This window comes from Lagenorhynchus albirostris, chromosome 6, assembly GCF_949774975.1.
Source record: "Lagenorhynchus albirostris chromosome 6, mLagAlb1.1, whole genome shotgun sequence".
Classification (NCBI taxonomy): domain Eukaryota; kingdom Metazoa; phylum Chordata; class Mammalia; order Artiodactyla; family Delphinidae; genus Lagenorhynchus; species Lagenorhynchus albirostris.
The window spans coordinates 6536863-6557868 of record NC_083100.1 but is presented as its reverse complement, the minus strand read 5'-3'; the positions used below and the strand labels follow the sequence as shown (position 1 = coordinate 6557868).

Below are 21006 nucleotides of genomic sequence, written 5' to 3'. Positions count from 1 at the left end.
TTCTTCTAGAAGTTTTATGGTTTCAGGTCTTACATTTAAGTCTTTAATCTATTTTGAATTTATTTTTGTGCATGGTGTGAGAGAGTAATCCAGTTTGATCTTTTGTATGTAGTTGTGTTTTCCCAACACCATTTACTGAAGAGGCTGTCTTCCCCTCATTGTATAGTCTCACCACCTTTGTCATAGATTAATTGCCCATGTAAGTGTGGGTTTATTTCTGCTCTGTAGTCTGTTGCATTGATCTATGTGTCTGTTTTTGTGCCAGTACCATTCTGTGTTTGTGTGTGTGTGATTCTCAACATTTTTATTTAAAATAATAGCCGCGGGGGGCTTCCCTGGTAGGGCAGTGGTTAAGAATCCACCTGCCAATGCAGGGGACATGGGTTCAATCCCTGGTCCGGGAAGATCCCACATGCTGCGGAGCAACTAAGCCTGTGCACCACAACTACTGAGCCTGCACTCTAGAGCCCGCGAGCCACAACTACTGAGCCCTCGTGCTACAGCTACTGAAGCCCACGCACCTACAGCCAGTGCTCTGCAACACGAGAAGCCACCACAATGAGAGGCCCACGCACTACAATGAAGAGTAGCCCCTGCTCGCCGCAACTAGAGAAAGCCCGCACGCAGCAACAAAGACCCAATGCAGCCGAAAATAAATAAAATAAATAGTAAAAATAAATAAATAACATGTTCTTTTTAAAAAATAAAATGAAATAATAGCAGTGGGGAATACGACCATCTTTTCATATTTCCAAATGAACGCTTTAAATAATCCCCAGTTTTTATTACTTACGTGTCCAGATTCTACCAGTTGTGCTTGGCTTCTTTATCTTTCTTTTTTGTTTTTCGGTACACGGGCCTCTCACTGTCGTGGCCTCTCCCGTTGTGGAGCACAGGCTCCGGACGCGCAGGCTCAGCGGCCATGGCTCACGGGCCCAGCCGCTCCGCGGCATGTGGGATCTTCCCGGACCGGGGCACGAACCCGTGTCCCCTGCATCGGCAGGCGGACTCTCAACCACTGCGCCACCAGGGAAGTCCCTATCTTTCTTTTTTAGCCCTCACTGGGATCATAAGTTTTCTTTCCGTCAAGGGAAGTTTGTTTGTGATGGTTTCTGGGCTATCAGATTTGGCATGTACAGTTGCAAACATAGTTGGAGCAGCACTCACAGCTAACATACACTAACATTAACAGCAAGAAGAAGTTTTTTACATGGTGTTTCCTCTATGTGTATCATCCCACAAATTGCCTTCAATCATAGACTGAAGTACCATACTGTTTTGATCACTGTAGCTTTGTAGTATAGTTTGAAACCAGGGGCATGACACCTCCAGTTCTGCTGTTTTTAAAAATTGAAGTGTAGTTAATTTACAATGTTGTGTTAATTTCTGTTGTACAGCAAAGTTATTCAGATATATATTCTTTTTCAGATTCTTTTTCATTATAGATTATTACAAGGTATTGAATACAGTTCCCTGTGTTATACAGTAAGAACTTGCTATGTATCTATTTTATATATAGTGATGTGTATCTGTTAATCCGAAGCTCCTAATTTAACCCTCCCCTGTCCTTCCCCTTTGGTAACCATAAGTTTCTCTTCTGTGTCTGTGAGTCTGTTTCTGTTTTGTAAATAAGTTCATTTGTATCATGTTTTTAGATTCCACATATAAGTGATATCACATGATTATTGTCTTTCTCTGTCTGACTTAACTTCACTTAGTATGATAATCTCTAGGTCCATCCTTGTCACTGCTCCAGTTCTGTTCTTCTCTCTCAAGATTTTTTTTTTTTTTTTTTGGTTATTCAGGGTCTTTTCTGTTTCCATACAAATTTTAGAATTGTTTGTTCTCATTCTGTGAAAAATGCTGTTGGTGTTTTAATAGGTATTGTGTTGAATCTGTAGTTTGCCTTGGGTTGTATGGTCATTTTTTTTTTTTAAAGAAGATGTTGGGGGTAAGAGTTTATTAATTAATTTATTTATTTTTGCTGTGTTGGATCTTTGTTTCTGTGCGAGGGCTTTCTCTAGTTGTGGCAAGCGGGGGCCACTCTTCATCGCAGTGCGTGGGCCTCTCACTGTCGCGGACTCTCTTTTTGCAGAGCACAGGCTCCAGACGCGCAGACTCAGTAGTTGTGGCTCATGGGCCTAGCCGCTCTGCGGCGTGTGGGATCTTCTCGGACCTGGGCTTGAACCCGTGTCTCCTGCACTAGCAGGCAGACTCCCAACCACTGCGCCACCAGGGAAGCCCTGTATGGTCATTTTAACAGTATTAATTCTTCCAATCCATGAGCACAGTGTATCTTTCCATCTGTGTCGTTTTCAATTTCTTTCATCAGTGTCTTACAGTTTTCCTAGTATAGATGTTTTACCTCCTTAGTTAGATTTATTCCTAGGTATTTCATTCTTTTTGATGCGATTGAAAATAAAATTGTATCATTAATTTCATTTTTTGAATAGTTCATTGTCCGTGTATAGAAATGCAACACATTTCTGTATAATAGTTTTGTGTCCCACGACTTTACCCAGTTCACTGATGAGTTCTAGTAGTTTTTGATCATGCCTTTAGGATCTTCTGTGTATAGTGAGTGTCACGTCATCTGTAAAGAATGACAGTTTTACTTATTACTTTCCAATTTGGATTCCTTTTATTTCTTTTTCTTGTCTGATTGCCGTGGCCAGGACTTATAATGTTTATTAAAAGTGGCAAGAGTCTTGTTCCTGATCTTAGAGGAAATGCTTTCAGCTTTTCACCACTGAGTATGGTGTTAGTTGTGGGCTTGTCATATATGGCCTTTATTAGTCTGGGGTATTTTACCACTATACCCACTTTGTGGAGTTTTTTTTTTTTTTTTTAATAAATGGATGTTGAATTTTGTCAAAAGATTTTCCCACGTCTATTGAGAAGATCATATGACTTTTAATCTTCAGTTTGTTAATGTGGTGTATCACCTTGACTGATTTGCGGCTATTGAACAATCCATGCATCCCTGGGATAAATCCCACTTGATTGTGGTATATGATCTTTTTAATGTACCACTGAGTTGCTAATATTTTGTTGAGATTTTTGTATCTATGTTCATCAGTGACATTGGTCTGTAATGTGTGTGTGTGTGTGTGATATCTTTTTCTAGTTTTGGTATCAAGGTGATGCTGGCCTCATAGCATGAGTTAAGAAGCATTCCTTCCTCTCCTATTTTTTGGAATAGTTTGAAAAGGATAGGTGTTAACTCTTCTCTAAATGTTTGGTAGAATTCACCTGTGAAGCCATTTGGTCCTGGACTTCAATTTCTTGGGAGTATTTTATTACTGATTCAATTTCATTATTGGTAATTGGTCTGTTCATATTTTCTGTTTCTTCCTGGTTCAGTCTTGGGAGATTGTACATTTCTAGGAATCTGTCCATGTCTTCCAGGTTGTCCATTTTATTGGCGTATAATTGTTCACAATAATCTCTTACGATCCTTTATATATTTTGTGGTGTTTGTTGTGACTTCCTCTTTCTCATTTCTGATTTTATTTATTTGGGCCCTCTCTCTTTTTTCTTGATGAGTCTGGCTGAAGGTTTACCAATTTTGTTTATCTTTTCAAAGAATCAGTTCTTAGTTTCATTGATCTTTTAAATTTCTGCCCAGATCTTTATTTTTTTTTATACTAACTTTGGGGTTTGTTTATTCTCTTTAGTTACTTTAGGTGTAAGGTTAGGTTGTTTATTTGAGATTTTTCTTATTTCCTGAGGTACACTTGTATTGCTGTAAACTTCCCTCTTAGAACTACTTTTGCTGTTTCCCACAGATTTTGGATTGTTGTGTTTTCGTTTTCATTTGTCTTCAGGTATTTTTTTATTTCCTCTTTGATTTCTTCAATGACCCATTGGTTGTTTAGTAGCACATTGTTTAGCCTTCATGTGTTTGTGGTTTTTGCAATTTTTTCCTTGTAGTTGATTTCTGGTTTCATAGCATCGTGGTTGGAAAAGGTGCTTGATATGATTTCAGTCTTCTTAAGTTTACTGAGACTTGTTTTGTGGCCTAATGTGTGATCTACCCTGTAGAATATTCCATGTGCACTTGAAAAGAATGTGTATTCTGTTGCTTTTGGATGGAATGTTCTATCTATATCTATTAAGTCTACCTGGCCTAATGTGTTGTTTAAGGCCAGTGTTTCCTTATTGATTTTGTCTGAATGATGCGTTCATTGATGTATGTGGGGTTGTAAAGTACTCTAATATTGTTGTTTACTGTCAACTTCTCTTTTTATGTCTGTTAATATTTGCTTTTTGTATTCAGGTTCTCCTATGTTGGGGCCATATATATCTATGTATATACCTAATGCTGGCCCACTGGTAGGTGGAGCCACATCCTGGAGTCTCTGGCTGCAGGGCCTGAGGGTCCTGGAGCTGGTATCAGCCTGCTGGAGGGTGGGGTGAGGTCCAGGGGGTCCCTGGGCTAGTGCTGATGCACTGGTAGGCGAGTCCATGTCCTGGGCCCTCTGGTGGACAGGGCCAGATCCTGGGCCTTCTGGCAGATGGGGCCATGTCCCAGGTGGCTGCGAGCTCAGGGGGTCCGAAGGAAGCTGGCCTACTAGTGGATGGGCCTGTGTCTCCACTCAACTAGCTACTTGGCCTGAGGCATCCTAGTACTGGTATTGACAGGCTGGTGGGTGGGGCTGGGTCCCAATGCTAATAAGCTAGAGGGAAGATTCCAAAATGTCACTTGCCAGCACAGTGTTACTGTGGTAGAACGGAGCTCCCCAGTAGAGCTGCTGCCAGTGTGTATATCCCCAGGATGATCTCCTGTTGCCTCCTGCCTCTCTGGGAGGCTCTCCAAGATCAGCAGGCAGGTCTGAACCAGGCTCCTTTCAGATTACTGCTTCTTCCCTGGGTCCTAGTGTGTGTGAGATTTTGTGTGCACCCTTTGAGAGTGGAGTCTCTATATCCTACAGCCCCCTGGCTCTCTAGAAAGTAAGCCCTACTGGCCTTCAAAGTCCAATGTTCTGGAAGCTCTCCTTCCTGGTTCAGGACCCCCAGGCTGGGAAGCCCAATGTAGGCTCATATCCTTCAGTCCTTAGGGAGAACCTCTGCAATTGTAATTATCCCGCGTTTGTGGGTCGTCCACCCAAGGGTATGGGTCTTCACTCTACCTTGTCTCCACCTCTCCTACACATCTTCTTGTGGTTCCTTCTTTATATATTTAGTTGTAGAAGATCTTTTCTGCTAGTCTTCAGGTCTTTCTCTTCAATATTTGCTCTGTAAATTGTAATACTGCTGTGCCCGCAGCAGGAAGTGAGCTCAAGTTCTTTCCAATCTGACATCTTGCCCACTTGCCTCAATATAAAGTTGTTATAGTTCACATGTTTAAATTTCATACTAAGTCTTCAAAATCTGGTATGTATTTCACACCTACAGTACATATCAGTTTGGGCTATGCACATTTCAAGTGCGCAGTAATCATGTGTAGCTAGTGGCTACTATATCAGACAGCATATGATCAACGTTTGTAAATCTTCCATAGATAAAACTAAAAATGTATATTTTCAATTTTTTATTGAAAAAAACCTTGCTGTGCCCAAATCTGAAAATGGTGTCTGAAATTATTTTCCCATTTAACTGAACTTTGGTCAATCTACATATGGAATTTTAATAGTTTTTACTTTAAACATATAGCTGCTAGATTGGTGCACATAGGTTTATGACTGCTGTGTTTTCTTCATAAAGTTTGCTTCTTAAAAATGTTTAATTGTGGTCAAACACCCGTAATATAAGATTTACCATTTTAACCATTTTTTTAGGGTATGGTTTAGTAGTGTTAATTATACTCACATTGTTGTGCAACAAAACTCCAGAGCTCTTCATCTTGAAAAACTGAAACTCTATGTCCCTTAAACAACATCTCCCCATTTGCCCAACTCCCTAGTCCCTGGCAATCATGATTTTACTCTCTGCCTCTATGAATCTGACTACTCTAGGTACCTCATATAAGTGGAATCATATAGTATGTGTCTTTTTGATACTGACTTAGCATCATGTCCTCCAGGTTCATTCATGTTGTCGTATATGTCAGAATTTCCTTCCTTTTTATGTCTGAATAATATTCCATTGTGTAGACAGACCACATTTTGCGTTTCAACTGCCAATGGACACAATTTGCTTTCACCTTCTGGCTATTGTGAATAATGCTGCTATGAACATGGGCATACAATTATCTCTTTGAGATGCTGCTTTCAATTCTTTTGGGTATATACCCAGAAGTGGAATTGCTGGATCATCTGGTATTTCTATTTTTAATTTTTTGAGGAGCTGCCATACTGTTTTCCACAGTGGCTGCACCATTTTACACTCCCACCAACAGTACACGAGGGTTTCAATTTCTCCACATCCTCTGCCAGGCATGTTTTCTGTATTTTTTGCTTTGTTTTTTGTATTTTTTTAAATGATAGCCATCCTAATGGGTGTGAGGTGACATCTCATTGTAGTTTTGATTTGCATTTCCCTAATGATTAATGATGTTGAGCGTCTTTTCATGTGCTTATTGGTCATTTCCACATCTTTCAAGAAACGTCTAAGTCCTTTGCCCATTTTTGAATCAGGTCTTTTTGTTGTTTTTGAGTTTTAGGAGTTCTCTATATATTCTGGATATCCATCCCTCATCAAATATATGATTTGCAAATATTTTCTCCCATTCTATGGTCTGCCTTTTTACTCTGTGGTAATACCTTTTGATGTACACATTTAAAATTGTTTCATGAAGTCCAATTTGTTAATTTTTTAGGGACTTCCTTGGCGGTCCAGTGGTTAAGACTGCGTTTCCACTGCAGGGTGCGCGGGGTTGATCCCTGGTCGGGGAAGTAAGTTCCCTCATGCTGTGTGGCATGCCCTCCCCGCAAAAAGAAAACCCAAACTATCAGCAGTTTGTTATTTTTCATTAACTATGCCTTTGGTGTAATTTTCAAGAAATCTTCTCCAAATTCAATGTTGTGAAGTTTTGTCCTATGTCTTCTTCAAAGAGTTTTATAGTTTTAGATCCTTGATCCATTTTGAGTTAATTTTTTATATGACATCAGTAAGAGACCAAATTCATTTTTTACATTTGGAGATTTAGTTTTCCCAGCACCATTTCTTGAAACGACTGTCCCTATTGAATATTCTTTGAACCCTTGAAAAAAGTAACTTGACCATGTATATGTGAAGTCTATCTCTTTTAACTTGAAACCTTTATTTAAAAGTTTACTTAAAAATTTAAAAATATTAAAAAATCTCCATCCAATCTATTTCTTTTGATGTAAGAATTCTGTTCATTGACACAATATAATTACTTTATTCCTTCCATTTAGTATAAGCTCATTCTTTTTGTGTTTCCTTTTTCCTTTTTTTATAAACAATTTTATTTGTTGTTAATTTGGGAATTCTCTGGTACTTTTCCATTTCCATGTAAATGCAGTACAGCATCTCCAAATCTCTGACATTCTTGCCTCCCTCTCACTTATATGGGCCCGTGGGGTTAGGTTGAAACTACCCAGATAATCCATGGTAATCTCCTTATGGCAAGACCCTTAACTTAATCATATCTACAAAGTCCCTTTGCCATGTAAGGCAACATACAGCTTCCAGAGATTAGAATGTGAACTTCTCTGCAGGGCCATTTTTCTGCCTACCACACAACATCAGCCTAAAGTTAAACCCAGATCTTACTGAAAACTTGAAAGTTTTCCTCTAAGTTGTTGAAATTTTGTTCTGGTCTCTTCTTGGGGAACATCTGTCACCCACAGATTTCTACTTTCCAGGCTCTGTTGCTCTCATGTTGCTCCTCAATCCTATCTACTCTATTTTTCTGACGCATTCTGGGAGATGATCTCTGGAAGAGCATACTTCTACACTGATTTTAGTTTTTGCATTATCAATTATGATCTTTACTGCTTTCAATATGCATTAAAAAATTCACTCTTTCGCTTCCTTCAAGTTAGTTACTGCCCCTCCCATAATATGAATATACTCATTTTCAACAAATGGTTTTGTTTTCATAAAGTTCCAAGGTAAAGAGTTCCTCTTTATTTTGCTAAATATAGATACCTCAAATGAAACATTCTCCCTGATTTTACATTAAGTATTCTCATTCACTAAGTGGAAAACAAAAACGAAAAATCAAATAAGCAGCTTTCCTTAGAGAGCTCCACCTTAACAAAGCTTATTTCTGATTGGGTACTCTACAAGTTGCATATTAATAGGAGGAAAGAGTTCTGTAAGTTACTAATAAGTCCAAAATTCAGCTTTATGGGTTAAAGATGGAGAATAGACTATTTCATCAATGAGGTTGTTAACTCTTTCCCAGAGTGTAGTCACATTAGATTGCTGTGTATGCTCATTGGTGGTCGTTGAGATTATACAGAAAGGGTTCAAAGGAGAGTAGGACAAGAGGAAATGAATCTGTGTTTACTGAGAAAGTGGAATTAGAAATTCCTGGACAAGTAAGCATTTGGGTGAATGATTGCCCAAGATGAAGAGGAACTCCCTCCCTGTTTGGAGACAGAAGAATGGAATCACAGGGGAAAGAAGACTGATCCTTAACGGTTATTTGAAGAGAGTATTCTTTCTTTCAAATGCTTTCTGTTGTGTGAGATAAGCTAAACTAGAACTAGTTAAGTGTGGCGCTCCAGCGGGGAAGTGTCTATCTGGATTCTGCTAAGATGACTACAGGTCCCCAGGTCTCTTGGAGCTCACAGGAACACAATTTTCCCTCCTGGTGTGTTCTGCGGGGTGGTGCTAGTGATTCCATGGAGGGAATCCAACGCAGGGGACTTGAGATGGTCACTTTTGCACCAGAGGAAATGCTTTTCTTCCACTCTGAAACCCATTCAAACCTTTCCTAAAAGAGGAATACTTATATACAGGCCTACAGCAGTGTGATTTTTTGAGTCAAGACATTTAAAAAGGATTTTCAGTTTTGAAAATTTTTTTTGGCCACGCCTCACAGCTTGCAGGGATCTTAATTCCCTGACCAGGGATTGAACCAGGGTCATGGCAGTTAAAGTGCCTAACCACTAGACCACCAGGGAATTCCCTGAAAATTCCTTAAATGTTTTCTATTTCTGTAAAAGGGAAACTTTCCACTTAGCAGTACTAATCTAGGATATATCAAAATTGAACGCTGTCTTTGCCCTCAACTATTCTAACTACCCAGAGTGGTTGAAGATCTAAGACCTCTGTGTCATCTTGGTGTGTCAGACTCTTACTGGATTCAACTGAAGACTTACCTGACCACTGAACAATGGGGACTTAATTTTAACCATTTGTATACAAATGCACTTATTTTGCTCTATCCAGAACGGTAATTTTCTACCCTTAATTAGCATAAGCACCATGAAACTGTGCACCTCCCTTCCTATCACTTCAAAACTCCTAACATCCCCCTTCTCTCCCTGCTCCCCATCCCTTCCAGCTCCCTCAACAACCATGAATGTCTTCAACAGTGTGTCCCCTTGCCTGGCAAGCAAATGAACTCATTTTTGAAAAGCCCAAGTAGTCTGTTTTATTCTGATCCTGCTTGTAGAGAGTATATAAGCAGCACTGCCGAGGTACTTCAGTGACTTGTTTATTTGATATGGTTTTAACAGACTCCGTGTATCCCTGTAAGGAGAGTGGTGGCTGAATCCTGTGTCCCTGCTGTGTATTTTTTGCATGTCATTCCATGGGGATTGGACTTTAAAGGACCAAAGGGTATCCAAACTCAATCTCATATATTCTAAGTTTGTTAACAATGTGCTCAGGTCACATGACTTTTCAGTAAGGAACTAAGAACATGCTGCAGTCTTAGTCTGTCCAGTTCAGTTGTCTTTTTGCTTTCATGCCTTACGCAAACCTTTCCTTGGGAGATGACCAAGGAGGATGGAACATTTTGCAGTGGACTGTCTTAAGGCAACCGTGCCCCCTTTGGGGGCATAAATTGTGCCAACAGAAAGCTATCCTCTCAGATGTGTGTGTGTTTCATCACTCAATCAATATTCCAAACTTTCCACTATTCCAATCTTTCCAATCTTTCTGGCTTTTGTCAATCTAACTTGAAATGAGATACATCATACACATGGCAATGGGATAGTTTTGTGTAGCCTTATGGAAATGCTTTTTTACATTTCCAGCACTCACAGTTGTAGAACCAGTTTGGGTATAGCTAGCAATTGAATAAAGTTTTTGAGTCATCATCACCGTTTTGTTTTTTTTTTAAATTACTGTTTAAGTCAAGTTATCTTAATAGTGTCCTAAGGATCCTATTAACTAATGGTTACCATGAGGAATTTACGTATTTTGCCCAAGCCTTTGGAGGGAACACAGTCCCTGCTAACACTGACTTCAATGAAACCAGTTTCAGACTTCCGACCTCCAGATCTCTAAGAGAATAAACAGACACTGTTTCAGGCCACCAAGTTTGTGGTGATTTGTTACAGCAGCCATAGGAAACTAATACATCGCCTATGCCAGGTTTACCTGTTTTTAAAAAGCCTAGGTTTGCCGCTATTTTTAAATAGTCAACTCTTACTATGTCACCAGCATTAGGTAGAACTACAAACCATCTGTAAGCCAGGAGTATTATTCATATATTCCTATCTCTTACTACTTTGTGCTAAAAAAATTAAGTAAATGTATTTATCTTCACAATATTAACTTCAGAGCGACCTACTTGGCGCACACTTCAAACAAAATGGAAAGGCAAGGTTCAAAGTGCGGTGGTGAACATTTTGTCTTAGTACCATGAAATAAGCACTGTCAGCCTTGGGATGTTTAATAAATAGCAAAGTGCATACAGATATGTACCACAGTTTTAAAGAAAAACAGAGGTCCCATTCTGTGGTCCCAACAACACCAAACAGGCATCACCTTGAACTGTTCCTAAATTCTTGAGTACAGTTGTTTTGAAAGTAGAGCTCGCTTGCAATCTTCAAAAAAAAACGAACGTCCTGCTCTTCCTCAGAATGTGCTCTGAATTAAATGTGGGCCGGAATCACTTGGTGTCAAGGTGTGGTAACTGCTCTTTGCCGTTTATCATCATGGACTTTAACTCTCCGTCTTCTTCCACCTCTATCCTTTCTTGGCCATTCTCAATGATTCTCTTGGTGGTGATCTTCTTGCCATTAATGATTTCGGTGGAAGTCGACATGGATTTGAAGTTGCCCGTCCCACCACTACAAGACATGGCGAAGGAAGAAAGGCCCCCATTGCCCAGGGAACCAAAGGAGGTAAATCCTCTATCAAAGGAAGAAAAACCGCCTCCAGATGCTGGACATTCACTGAAGGTGGAGAAAATCGGTGCGGACTCTCTGCTTCTGCTTCTGCTTCCCCGGGAGCTCCTCCGACCGCCCAAAATGTTCTCAAGCAGGTCTCCGAATAAGTGAGACGAAAACGGGTCCTGGCCGCCGAAGAACTCCCTGAAGACGTCGGCCGGGTCGCGGAAGGTGAAGACGCCCTCGAAGGGGTCCTCGAAGGGGTCCCCGAAGGGCCTGCCGCCCCGGCCGCCACCGCCGCCCTGCACTCCCGCCTCGCCATATCGGTCGTAGATGTCCCTCTTCTTGGCGTCTGATAACACCTCGTAGGCCTGGGCCACTCGTTTGAATCGCCTCTCCGCCTCCTCCTTGTTCTCAGGGTTTTTGTCCGGGTGCCACTTAAGCGCCTGCTTGCGGTACGCCTTCCTGATGGCCTCGATCGAGGCCTGGCGGGGCACGCCCAGCACCTCGTAGTAGTCCACCATGCTGGACGGCCGGGCACGGCCTGCAGGCCAGGGACAGGGCGAGCGGCACGGCCGTCAGCCCCGGGGCACGGGCCGGAGTGCCCACCAGGCCAGGCTGCGCGGAGGGGGCGCCACTTGTGACGACGCCCGCGCCTCACTGGCCGAGGCCGCATCCCAGAATGCTCTCCCCACGAGGCGCTCTGTGACGTGTTTCACGCAGGCGCGGAGACCCCGCCCACTCATTCGCTCCGCCCACCCGGCCCTCAGCTGACCTGTGGTCTCCAAATGGGGGCAGTTGCTCTGAATGCCTTAGGAAATGCTTTACTTAAAATAGCGTTTACGTCAGGGTTCCCCTCGGCCTGAGGTAGGGGTAGAGCAACAGGAGTGAGTTTAGTGCGACCCTGGGCTGAAGGACAGCCGTTATCATTTGTCTAGGACAGCATTTCTCCAACTTTTTGGCTTCAAGACCCTTTTGAGTTTATGTGGGTTATATCTATCAGTACTTACTCCATTAAAAATTAAAACAGTCAAAGTTAATTAGTCAATTTAATAACGATACACCCATTACATGCTAACATAAATCATATTTTTATGGAAAAATAACTATTTTTCAAGCCAAAGAAATTTAATGAAGAGTGGTTTCATTTTACATTTTTTTCATCTCTCTGGCTTAACAGAGAGCTAGATTTTTATATCTGCTTCTACATTCAATGTATTGCTATATCACGTGTCATGTAGCCGCTGGGAAATTCTACTGTACACGGAAGTCAGATATCTTTATCATGGAAATAGTTTTAACTTTGCGAAATTCTCTTACGAAGTCTTGGGGATCCCAAGGGGGCTCAGGCCCATGGTTTGTACATAGTTTGTGAACACCTCGTCTAGTATATCAAAATGATTAAAGCTTGTTTGGCCATGTTTATAGTGCTGTGGGTAAACTTGGGGTTCAATGATTACTTCTGCTAAAACTGCTATATCATAACCATGATTTTCTTTTTGACATCTGACTTCTTTCCACCTCCTCCTTATTCTCTCCCTGACTCTATATTCTTTGCTTTCATAAATGGTGAGGCAACACCAGTAAAGGTCACTTAGTTCTAAGAGGAAATAATTAACCAATGAACTCTCAACATTTCATCATGAAGGGTAGTAGATCCAAAAGGGTGCACCGTTTCACCATGACAAACTGCTGACTCCATATCACCTGGAGAGACTGAAGCCCTGAACTTGGCATTTGCTAAGCACGCAATAAACAGTAGTAGGAAGCAGATTGGGAGTAGAGTCCGGTGTAAACAAAGCAATATGGAAAAATACAAGGTGTGTTTTGCGAGGGTTAAGTGATCCAGAAGGGCAGGAGGGAAAGGGGCAGAGGGAGGGGTCAAGCAGAAAGGCTAGAGAGGAGGAGTGAGCTGGAGTCCATCCCAGGGAGTTCTGAGGGCAAGGCTGAGGAGTCTGAATTCTATTCCGGGCCCTAGGGATCTGTTGAGCAAGGTTTCAGGGGTGGTGGTGGTGTGTGGACAGCTGATGCAGGGAACCAAAAGGGACAGGTAGGGATTAGGGGGCTTGGGGGTTGAGGCCCTGAAGCAGGACCATGGCAGGTGGGTCTGAGAAACAGTGGCAGAATGATTTGGATTCAGCACTTTCTTGCTTCGACATGGGGCCTAGAGCAAAGGGAGAAGGGGTGTCACATCCATACAGAGACATTTACTGAGTCTTACTGTCTGCAGAACCATGGACGGCCACCTGTGTGAGAGAGTGGTTCCAAAGCTGAACCTGTGGACATATATATGTATATATATGTGAATAGATAGATACATAGATAGAGGCAGAGACACAGAGAGAGTCTAGTAGCAGAGACAGATAGGCAGACTGCTAAGGGATGCAAGGCAGAATAAAGCAAAATGCTACAGAGATTTAAGGAAGATGGCTTTGTTTCCTCCTGCAGGGTCCCACAGATTGTCCAGAGGACAAAGGACTTGTTTATGTAACCCTTTTAGTTTAGTAACAAGCAGCTCCAATCTGATTCCATCAAAAGAACTAGGAGTCTGTGGAGTGGTGGGTTTCTTAATTATTGGCTTCAGCTTTAAAATAAATCACCTTCCAATGGGTTCCAGGAATGCTCTTGCAGACGCTCCACTCTTCAGTAGCCCCTAAAGCAAGACCACATCACTGGCCTGCTCAGTTTCCTTGGCCACCCATATGCTCCCCAACCAGGGCACATCTTACTCTGCCCTGTAATTGCCTCTGGTTGTTTGTCCACCAGAGCCCTCTTGACAGGCACAGACCATTTCTAACTTGGGTTTCTGGTCCCAGCTCCTAGCACGGTGCTGGGAGGGCCAAGACTTCCCATAAATATTTGATGAGTGGGGGAATTAACAATGGATTTTGGGTGTCAGATCTTCACAGGTTTCAGGTCAGGAGCTTTATCGAATTGCTTAGTTGTGGTTCTTGGTCGTAATTCTTGACAGTGTGTGGATTGTCTGCTATTCCTATTGGTAAAGAACATTTCCTGGTCATGGGCAGAGTCACGATCCCAAACCAGCCAAGTGCACAGAGGCCTCAAAAATTTCTGAGTTTCTGGGCTTCCCTGGTGGCGCAGTGGTTGGGAGTCCGCCTGCCGATGCAGGGGACACGGGTTCGTGCCCCGGTCCGGGAGGATCTCACATGCCGCGGAGCGGCTGGGCCCATGAGCCATGGCCTCTGAGCCTGCGCGTCCAGAGCCTGTGCTCCGCAACGGGAGAGGCCACAGCAGTGAGAGGCCCGCGTACCGCAAAAAAAAAAAAAAAAAAAAAAAAAGTGATGCGGTGGCTGGGTATGTCTATATATCTATCTATCTACCACACAATGGACTATTACTCAGGCATAAAAAAGAATGAAAGAATGCCATGTGCAGCAACATGGATGCAACTAGAGATCATCATACTGAGTGAGGTAAGTCAGACAGAGAAAGACAAATGTCATATGATATCACTTATATGTGGAGTCTACAAAATAATACAAATAAACTTATTTACAAAATAGAAACAAACTCACAGACGTAGACAACAAATTTATGGTTACCAAAGGGGAAAGTGGGGGAGGGATAAATTAGGAGTGCTGGGTTAACACATACACCTACTGTATATAAAATAGATAAACAGCAAGGACCTACTGTATAGCACAGGGAACTATATTCAGTATTTTGTAATAACCTGTAATGGAAAAGAATCTGAAAAAGAATATATATATATAAAAATAACTGAATTGCTTTGCTGTACACCTGAAACTAACACTCAACCCCAAAATGGGCAGAAGACCTAAACAGACATTTCTCCAAAGAAGATATACAGATTGCCAAGAAACACATGAAAGGATGCTCAACATCACTAATCATTAGAGAAATGCAAATCAAAACCACAATGAGGTATCACCTCACACTGGTGAGAGTGGCCATCATCAAAAAATCTACAAAAAATAAATGCTGGAGAGGGTGTGGAGAAAAGAGAACTCTCCTGCACTGCTGATGGGAATGTAAATTGATACAGCCACTATGGAGAACAGCATGGAAGTAACTTAAAAAACTAAAAATAGAGCTACCATATGACCCAGCAATCCCACTACTGGGCATATACCCTGAGAAAACCATAATTCAAAAAGAGACATGTACCACAATGTTCATGGTAGCACTATTTACAATAGCCAGGACATGGAAGCAACCTAAATGTCCATCGACAGATGAATGGGTAAAGAAGATGTGACACAAATATACAATGGAATATTACTCAGCCATAAAAAGAAATGATATCGAGTTATTTGTAGTGAGGTGCATGGACTTGGAGTCTATCATACAGAGTGAAGTAAGTCAGAAAGAGAAAAACAAGTACTGTATGCTAACACAAATATATGGAATAAAAAAAAATGGTTATGATGAACCTAGGGGCAGGACAGGAATAAAGACACAGATGTAGAGAATGGACTTGAGGACACGGGGAGGGAGAAGGGGAAGCTGGGACGAACTGAGAGAGTGGCATGGACATATATACACCACCAAATGTAAAACAGATAGCTAGTGGGAAGCAGCCGCATACACAGGGAGATCAGCTCGGTGCTTTGAAACCACCTAGAGGGGTGGGATAGGGAGGGTGGGAGGGAAGCTCAAGAGGGAGGAGATATGGGGATATATGTATACATATAGCTGATTCACTTTGTTGTACAGCAGAAACTAATACAACATTGTAAAACAATTATACTCCAACAAAGATAAAAAAAATGTGATTCAAGTGATTGTTAAGGGATTCCAGCCAGTTAAACTGTTGTTGCCTATGAAGAGACCTAGTCAAGTTGTACCCTCTTTATCTCTAAAAGTAAACTTCCGGGTACCACTAGCTGACTGACAGCGATTGTCATGTGACCTAATCAAACATTAACTTGGTGTACAGTTTGGTTCTTGCGCTGTGTAAGTGGGAGAGGGCAGACCTCCGGCAGGTGACAGTCTTGGTAGCAACGGCAGGGGCACCATGACAGCAGGGTCCCAGGGTCCACGTCCACTCATCCTGGGCCTGCTGCTGTGTGCGCTTGGCCCTGCCCTGACGCAGGGTGGGAAGCTGTTGGTGGTCCCCATAGACGGCAGCCGCTGGCTGAGTTTGGTCGGGATCGTCCAGCAGCTGCAGCGCAAGGGACATGACATAGTGGTCCTCGCACCCGACGCCTCCATGTACGTTAAAGAAGGGGCATTTTACACCTTGAAGAGGTATCCCGTGCCATTCCGAAGGGAGGACTTGGAAGTGGCTTTTATAAACCTTGGGCGTAGTGTTTTTGAGAACGACCCTTTTCTGCAGCGCATGGTCAAAATATACAAGAAAATCAAAGATGACTCAGCTCTACTCTTTTCCGCCTGCTCCCATTTACTGCACAACAAGGAGTTGATGTCCTCCCTGGCAGAAGGCAGCTTTGATGCTGTACTGACGGACCCTTTCCTTCCCTGCGGCCCCATCGTGGCCCAGTGCCTGGCTGTACCTGCTGTGTTCTTCTTGAATGGACTGCCATGCAGCCTGGACTTCCAGGGTGCCCGGTGCCCCAACCCACCGTCCTATGTGCCCAGGCCTCTGTCCTTTAACTCAGATCGCATGACCTTCCTGCAGCGGGTGAAGAACATACTCATTGCCTTGTCAGAGAGCTTTCTGTGCAATGTGGTTTATTCCCCGTACGCACCACTTGCCTCGGAAGTCCTTCAGAAAGATGTGACTCTCCAGGACCTTATGAGCTATGCATCTATCTGGCTTCTCAGAAGTGACTTTGTAAATAATTACCCAAGGCCCATCATGCCCAATACAGTTTTTATTGGTGGGATCAACTGCGCTAGCAAAAAGCCACTATCTCAGGTGTGTATTTGAGTGGGAACTTTAAATGCCTGTAGTCTAGCAAGTGCTTTGGGTAGATGAGCTCGCCACAGATGCTGAATGAGCATGCTGAGATAGTCTCAAATGTCCTCTCTCGTTGATATCTCACCAGTCTCCTAGGTCTGAGTTGTAATTTATAGCTGTCTTTGGCATCATCTTCTGGCTTATTTCTTTTATCAGATACTTCAGGAAAGTGTATTTTGGCCACTTTATTCTGTGTGCTCCAGCAGATAATAATCAATTAGATGCAACACCGTTTAAATGCCATAAACACAGCATGCTGGGCTCAGGGTTCCTTGCAGAGAACAAAATTGTGCTTTATGCACTTTGCCTGTGACTGGGTCAGGCTCACAGGAGTCAAGATTGCTGAAATCATTTTTTGATATCTATAGATCCCAGCAGGGAAAATTGCCTTTATGTTCCTGATTAAAGGTTCATTTCTAGATATTCTGATAGGCTGAATCCTGCAGTTCCATTTCCTCTACTAAGCAAATCACCAGATAGCCAGGTTCTGACAATGGGCAGAAAGTTCATGCATCTCTCTTAAATGCTTATATGTTAATTTTTTTCCCCTACACCATGCAGAAAAGTAGCATTCACATCCTCTTCCAAGTCTCAACAGAGGAGATAGAGAATAGCAGGAGAGGCTCCTTCAAAAGGGGGTTTGGGAAGGATTCTTCAAGAAGATGACATTTCAGTGGGCGTGCATTCATTTAGTTTTCAAGTATTGGTTGAGAATCTGCTGGTAGCCCAGGCACTTTCCAGGTGCTGAGTCTGGCTCCTACTATGGGGCTATCATCACCCTTGGAGAGCGATGAATCTTATTTCCAGCGTGCCCCTGACGTGGTTCATATTTTAAATGATCATGTAATTGTCACAGCCAGGAGAAACTCTGGGCAGCGGGAAGAAAACCAGGAGAAATCAAGTGTCAGGTGGATGCCTCCACCTCACTGCTGCAAGACAGGGTCTCCATACTCTGTCTTCCGCCCCTGTAATGTGGAGAGAGAGCTGATAATCCCTCAAAGGTCCTATGGCAATAAGATTCTGAGAAATGGCCCGTTGGACACATTTGTGTCTGATGGGGTGGTCTGGTGAAGAAAGAAGGAGGTGGTGTTGATTTTCTGAAAGCAAGATGAGAAAACCTAAGAGTATAGAAAACCATTAATGATTCTCTTTCAGACAGAGGAAAAGGAAGGGGTGAAATATCATCAAACCAACGGGCGTATCTCAGGTCAAAGGAAAGAAAGCTAGCCAGCATATCCAAGTGAGATTTTCATTTCATTGCTTTGCGTTAAGTTTGCCATGGATTTTTGGCAAACCGTCTTTATTTATTTAAATGATTTCCTTCTTTATTTTGGATGTTTAATGGGAGAGGCTGAAGAACGTTATCAACTGCCTTTCTTGCTATCATGTTTTTATATCATTTATTGATATATTTTTCCCCCTGTAAATTTGTCTAAGTGGTGAATTGTATTGAGTATGTATTGGTTGCTGCCTTGTTTGGTGCAAATAAGCTTAGGTGTGAGAATGTCTCTGTAAGTTGTACCAAATAGTAGCTCTCCTTGTCCTATTTTAAGTGCTTTTAATTTGAAATTCCCCGTTTTTGGATACTAATACCACCATTCCTGCATTATTTTTGTTTACACTTCTCTAGTGCCTCTTTACTACTCCATATCATCAACCTTCTTCTTTCTCTTTAAACAACATGGAGCTGATATTCTTAACCTAGTCAGGCAGATTCCTTTAATAGTTGAATTTTTCCTGTTTGTACTTAACAATTGATAGATTTGATTATAATTCTTCCAGTTTATTTTTATTTTGCTTTGTCATCTCCCCTTTTCTTGATTTTTGCTGGTTTGTCACGTTGCTGTTATCTTTTTTCCTTTTTATTAATTAAAGAATGTTACTCTGTGCTTCCCTCCCTCTAGTGGGGACCAACCTACTCCCAATGCTATTGGTAAAGGTCCAGAACTTATCAAGAATAAAGATAAAAATCTTTGGTAATGAGAGTCCATAGAGAAAGCACAGCCTGGTGCTGGGCATACCTTTGGGGTGTCTGAAAGAATAAAGATGATAGAACAGTGTCGAGAGCAAAGGCATGAAACTCAAGAATTCCAAGATGTCACTCCCCTCTCAGGGTGAGAGACCACCTTTACAGACATGTAGGGTTACAGAGATGACATCCATACAGCCACATTAATTGTAAGGAAAATAGCCAAACAGAAGATGGGTGAGAACATACTTGAAGATGACGAGGAAAAGAAAGAGTGCCGACCAGGGAAGCCTGCAATGTTTGTAAGTGGCTCTGAATGTATAATGATAAAGCGACATGTTTCCAACATACTAAAGGTTTCACGAGGCTTTCTTGCAAAACAAAAGGCATTTGGGAAGGAAAAATCTAATAAAAGCCTGAAACTGAAAATACTAAACTTGCAGCAAAAGTCAGGATTTTTATATTAAAAGCTTCCTTGGAGTAGGCAAGTCTTTTCGCTTTGGGGAGCCTTATTTTTTTGGAATGGGATAAGAGGTGGGGGGTCGAGGTTTATTTCAGTCATCACATGGCTTCGCTCTTTGCCCATTCCAGAGACTGTGAAATCGGGGCAAGGTTTAGGGAACTTTTGCCAAGTAGGGGGTAGACCTTACCATTACTGAATCCTGTACTGGCCCAGAATCGACACTGGCCGTGATAACACAAGCTCTGCAGCTTGCCCTTCTGTGTTCTGTAAATGGACTTTCATGGCATTTAAACTCCAGCCAAGTGATATTACCTAACTTTGGGTGTTTATGGCCCTGCACGTTCCTTCTGTGTTAATCACATCCTACGGTGGCTGAGTGGCTGTGGAAGGGTATGGAAGGAGGGGACATTGGCCCTTTCTAGACAAGGTTAAAGTGAGAGTGGGTTTCATGAAGGAGAGGAGGTCCTAGGAAGTTTAGGAAATTCAGCATGGTCGGCGGGGAGGATGATACCCACTCCCTGACCTTTCAGATGGGCCCAATGGGAAAGACCAAGACACAGCTGCCAGGAGCCAGGGCCCTAGAACAGGGCCTGAGGCTGGTGGGGGCAGACTAGACAGTGGGATGGGCTGGCAGTAGGGCTGGTCAGTGGCTTTACTGGCGTGCTTGGATTCAAGCTTGGCAGCCGTCTCTGAAAATCGTGTGCTGAGCCCCGTCTGAAGTCTCCTAGCTCACATCCAGGGGAGCCAGCATCCTGGTTTGTCCAGGACTGTTCTGGTTTTAACACTGAAAGTCCCAGGAAACCCCGCAGTTCTGGGCAAAGCCAACCACATCACGCAGTCTCACTAATGCCCTTGGCACTCTTTGGAGACGTATAAAACCATCTGGAGACTCTCAAGGAGTTAATTAGATCATTAATAACCGACAGTTGGGGGAAAATTGCCCTACTTATGCCTTGCTTTAAGCAGATTCCTTTAAGCAGATTCCTTTAAGCAGATTCCCCTTTAAGCAGATTCCCACTGTGTATGTGTGTGCCCCTGCGTGTGTGTGCATGCAGGTGTGTGTGCATGTATTTCCTGAAGCCTGGAGCACTCTGGCATTGGCTCTGAAGTTTGGGAACAGATCAGGCTGAGCTAAGATTATTGTTGAGGGCTGAATCTAGGGGCTTCCTTCCTCTCTTCCTGAAACACACCCACCGCTCATCTCCAGGTTGTAACGCTAATGGTTAAAACTGCTGTTCTTCTCATTGAACCGTTTTGTCGCATCCTTTCAGAGCTCTTGTTTGACATCCGTCTCTAAGTCTATTCCTTATTACTTTAGGGAAGGGCCTTTGCCAGGTCGTAAACTAGGATCTGTATTTACTAGTTGGGATCCCTGCCATCTCTGATTCTCACCCCATACACACAGACATTTTCTAAAATCCTGTCTTCCTGCTTTATTCAAGGGAACCACGGATTGCTCGTGTTCTAG

At 42.6% G+C, this 21006-nt stretch overlaps 2 protein-coding genes across 7 annotated transcripts in view; one reads left to right on the top strand and one right to left on the bottom strand.

Moving 5' to 3' along the window:
• Nucleotides 1-21006, top strand: part of LOC132521998 (UDP-glucuronosyltransferase 1A1-like) — a 73536-nt gene that overhangs the window by 38479 nt on the left and 14051 nt on the right. Inside the window, exon 1 of one of the 6 annotated variants that reach the window (XM_060151792.1) lies at nucleotides 16201-17064. The exons of 4 other annotated variants lie outside the window; for them this stretch is intronic. In XM_060151792.1, coding sequence (XP_060007775.1) covers nucleotides 16201-17064 — 864 coding nt within the window. Of the gene's footprint in view, nucleotides 1-16200; nucleotides 17065-19180; nucleotides 19378-21006 lie in introns of those variants that run through there. One more of the 6 variants, XM_060151795.1, reaches the window with a different exon arrangement.
• Nucleotides 10982-11725, bottom strand: LOC132521999 (dnaJ homolog subfamily B member 3-like). Its single transcript, XM_060151798.1, has one exon. The coding sequence runs from the start codon at nucleotides 11723-11725 to the stop codon at nucleotides 10982-10984; it is 744 nt and encodes a 247-aa protein (XP_060007781.1).